The following is a 2,917-nucleotide window of genomic DNA, read 5'->3' on the forward strand; positions in this document are numbered from 1 at the left end:
GGAAGAAGAAGAAGAAGAAGAAGAAGAAGAAGAAGAAGAAGAAGAAGAAGAAGAAGAAGAAGAAGAAGAAGAAGAAGAAGAAGAAGAAGAAGAAGAAAGAGAGATGGTAAGCCATAAAAGCCGTTTTCTCCAGACAAAAAACTTGATGGTGATGTGTCTAGAGTACTGTCAACGTTCGAAAAAAAGGGGAGGGGGTTGTTATAAGAAATAACACTTATATATTCGAAGAAGTTTTCTCTTTGCTATACTTTAATTTAAGAACAAGCAAGTAAAACCGATTCCTACTGGTCAGTTAATGAACCAGATGTGCATGATCAAATCGATTGATGGCCATTCTAAAGCATATTAGAATCATATTATGATACCAACCTCTACTTTATTAAATCAAAATTGACCTACACATAGACGCCTCAAGTCGTTTTCATAGAAAAAATGTATAGATTATGGACGGGTTATCACATTAATGGTGTCACAGAAAATCAGACATCTTAAATTTTATTTATTTCTTATTTATTTTTTTGGTAAGCGATTTACGACTCTCGCAAACTCACTGCATAAGGTCATATGAGCTAGCGGGACACACCAAATATTTTCAGTTGGTAGGAAATTTCAAATTTAGCCTGGGTGGCGGCCGAAACCTAATCTTATCGATTTTAGACCGCCAAGGGATCTTTAATGTGCTCAATTTGCACACGAGACCCCCCCCAGATATTTCGCTCTTGTCAGAGAAGACTAGGTGTAGATCTTATCTACCATAAGATCAGGGGTGTGAGTGAAAGACAGCAGTCGGAAGGAGTCAAGGAAAAACAGTAGAAAGGCTGCAGAAAGAGTCAGGAGCCCAGGGGAGGTGGAAAAGAGGGGGATGGGGTGGGGACAGAAAGTGAAGACGAAAGCGAACGACGGAACATTGTTGGAGAGCAAAAAAGGGTGTGAAAGGAGAACATTTTAGAGAGGAAAATTATCCGTCCCTATCAGGATTCGAACTCGGGACCTATTGAATGAGAGGTGAATACCTTAATCTCCGAGCCACGAGAGCCCCCTGTTCGATTTTGGAAGACTTTATTAAATTGTACCAAAATTGTAGCTTTTTCCCTCCTTGAAGGAAAACTTGGCTTCCCTCAAAACTACCAAACCATATTATCTCAGTGAGCAGAGATTAGACGAAACTTTCTGACTCAATTTGGGTGTTAAATAATAGGATGTGTTTCTTTTTTAAGAATGATTTTTTGAAAATATAAACTTGTCACCTGCCTCATAGGATATGGAAGTAAAATAATGAAACCAAACTCTCTGATAGAAAATGTACACCCATAGCTCAGTTAGTGTCATGCTTCAAATCCCCAGTGGGTCATTCTGACCTTGGTTTGTTTGAAGAGTTTATTAACCATCCATTTGACTCGATCCTTTCGGAGATGAACGTTAAATTCGTAGGCCCTGTATTTTACAGTGAATGTATGACTATGAAGGGGCATTAAGCCCTTCAACGGCCATTGAAGTAGATCTAAACGCAGGGTTAGCAGTGGGGACGATTTTGAGAGACGCAAGTTCCAGCTCAGTACTTGTTTGACAAAATTTGTGGCAATGCCACAGCAACAACAGTCGAAAGAATTTGTCCCCATAAATATAGAAGTAAATTGAGAATATAATTTCTGTAAGAGCCTAAAATCAAGTATTTATCGGAGACACTGTTCATTGCATTCTTTCTAAAAAGCGAATGGCAACTGGATATAAAAAAATATTCAATAAAAATTAAAAAGGCATAACATATTATTCCTCAACCTACCAATCTGGCGAAACAGATCTTGGACGTTGCTCCCTGTTTTCGCCGATGTCTCAAAGAAGAGCATGTTGTGAGCTTCGGCGTACTGGGCAGCTTCCTGTCATCCGGCAAAAAAAAAAAAGAAAGATTCGTTAACAGTCTTTAAGATTATTATATTTTGGAAGCAGATGACAAGAAACATATCAATAATATAAACAGCGTAACAGGACAGGGAAATATTTGGGAAAAACTGTTTGTTCGTATAGAATGAAGTCTATAAATCAAAATCAAAATCACAGTAGGAAAGTTTAAAACTGTTACTTGAAATTAATAGTCAAAATTTGACTCAATAATCATTACCCGAGGGGTCAAAATATGTTATGAACAACGGTAACAAAATAGAAAACATAGCTTTTGCCTTTAGGATCATCTGGAAAGGCACTGTTTCACCTGTGATTATTGCATTTATTCATTATTACTAAATTCAGTTCCTTGGTTTGACTTCGTGAAAAAGAAATGGTTTCTTCTTTCATTTTTTGACATTTTTCTTTTCTTTAAAAAACAAACAAACAACAAAACACCGTGCTTATTATAAGCCAACAATGAAAGTGCAAAGCGCCATAATGTTTATACATGTACTTACATCTTTAGGCACCATCCTTAGAGGTATGTCCGTTTTGTTTCCAACCAGGATTCTCACAAAATTGTCATGCTCGGCTATGGACCTCACGTGTTCCAGCCAGTACTTCTTGACAGAGAGAAATGTGTCCTGAAAGAAAGGGAAAGCCATGTACAAGAATGAAACGTATCACACTAAAATAAGACAGGTTTTAGTTTTATTAAGAGTTTTACTGCACTTGCTAGACTGTAGGCTAAGGAATATAAATGTCGAAGATTGGAAATGTTTACAAGAGAGTAACAAACACAAAAAAGAAGGAGGGAAGATTAGGACGATATATACATGTAATATTATATTTGATAGGAAAGAAAGAGCCCACAACACTAAAGCACCCGCCAATCCCCCACGAATGACATCTTGTTTACTTGTTGAGTTTCCACGAAAAAGAAAAACAGAAAGATCCAATACTGACTACAGTGTGTGTGTGTGTGTGTGTGTGTGTGTGTGTGTGTGTGTGTGTGTGTGTGTGTGTGTGTGTC

General features: G+C 37.5%; 1 protein-coding gene across 2 annotated transcripts in view; it reads right to left on the reverse strand.

Moving 5' to 3' along the window:
* LOC101864142 overlaps window positions 1-2,917 on the reverse strand; it is a 63,907-nt gene that overhangs the window by 3,064 nt on the left and 57,926 nt on the right. For both annotated transcript variants that reach the window (XM_035969691.1, XM_013082348.2), the window contains 2 exons: window positions 2,403-2,528; window positions 1,784-1,877 (listed from right to left, as the gene is read on the reverse strand). In XM_035969691.1, the coding sequence (XP_035825584.1) occupies window positions 1,784-1,877; window positions 2,403-2,528 (220 nt within the window). The remainder of the gene's footprint in view (window positions 1-1,783; window positions 1,878-2,402; window positions 2,529-2,917) is intronic.

This window comes from Aplysia californica, unplaced genomic scaffold, assembly GCF_000002075.1.
Source record: "Aplysia californica isolate F4 #8 unplaced genomic scaffold, AplCal3.0 scaffold00170, whole genome shotgun sequence".
Classification (NCBI taxonomy): domain Eukaryota; kingdom Metazoa; phylum Mollusca; class Gastropoda; order Aplysiida; family Aplysiidae; genus Aplysia; species Aplysia californica.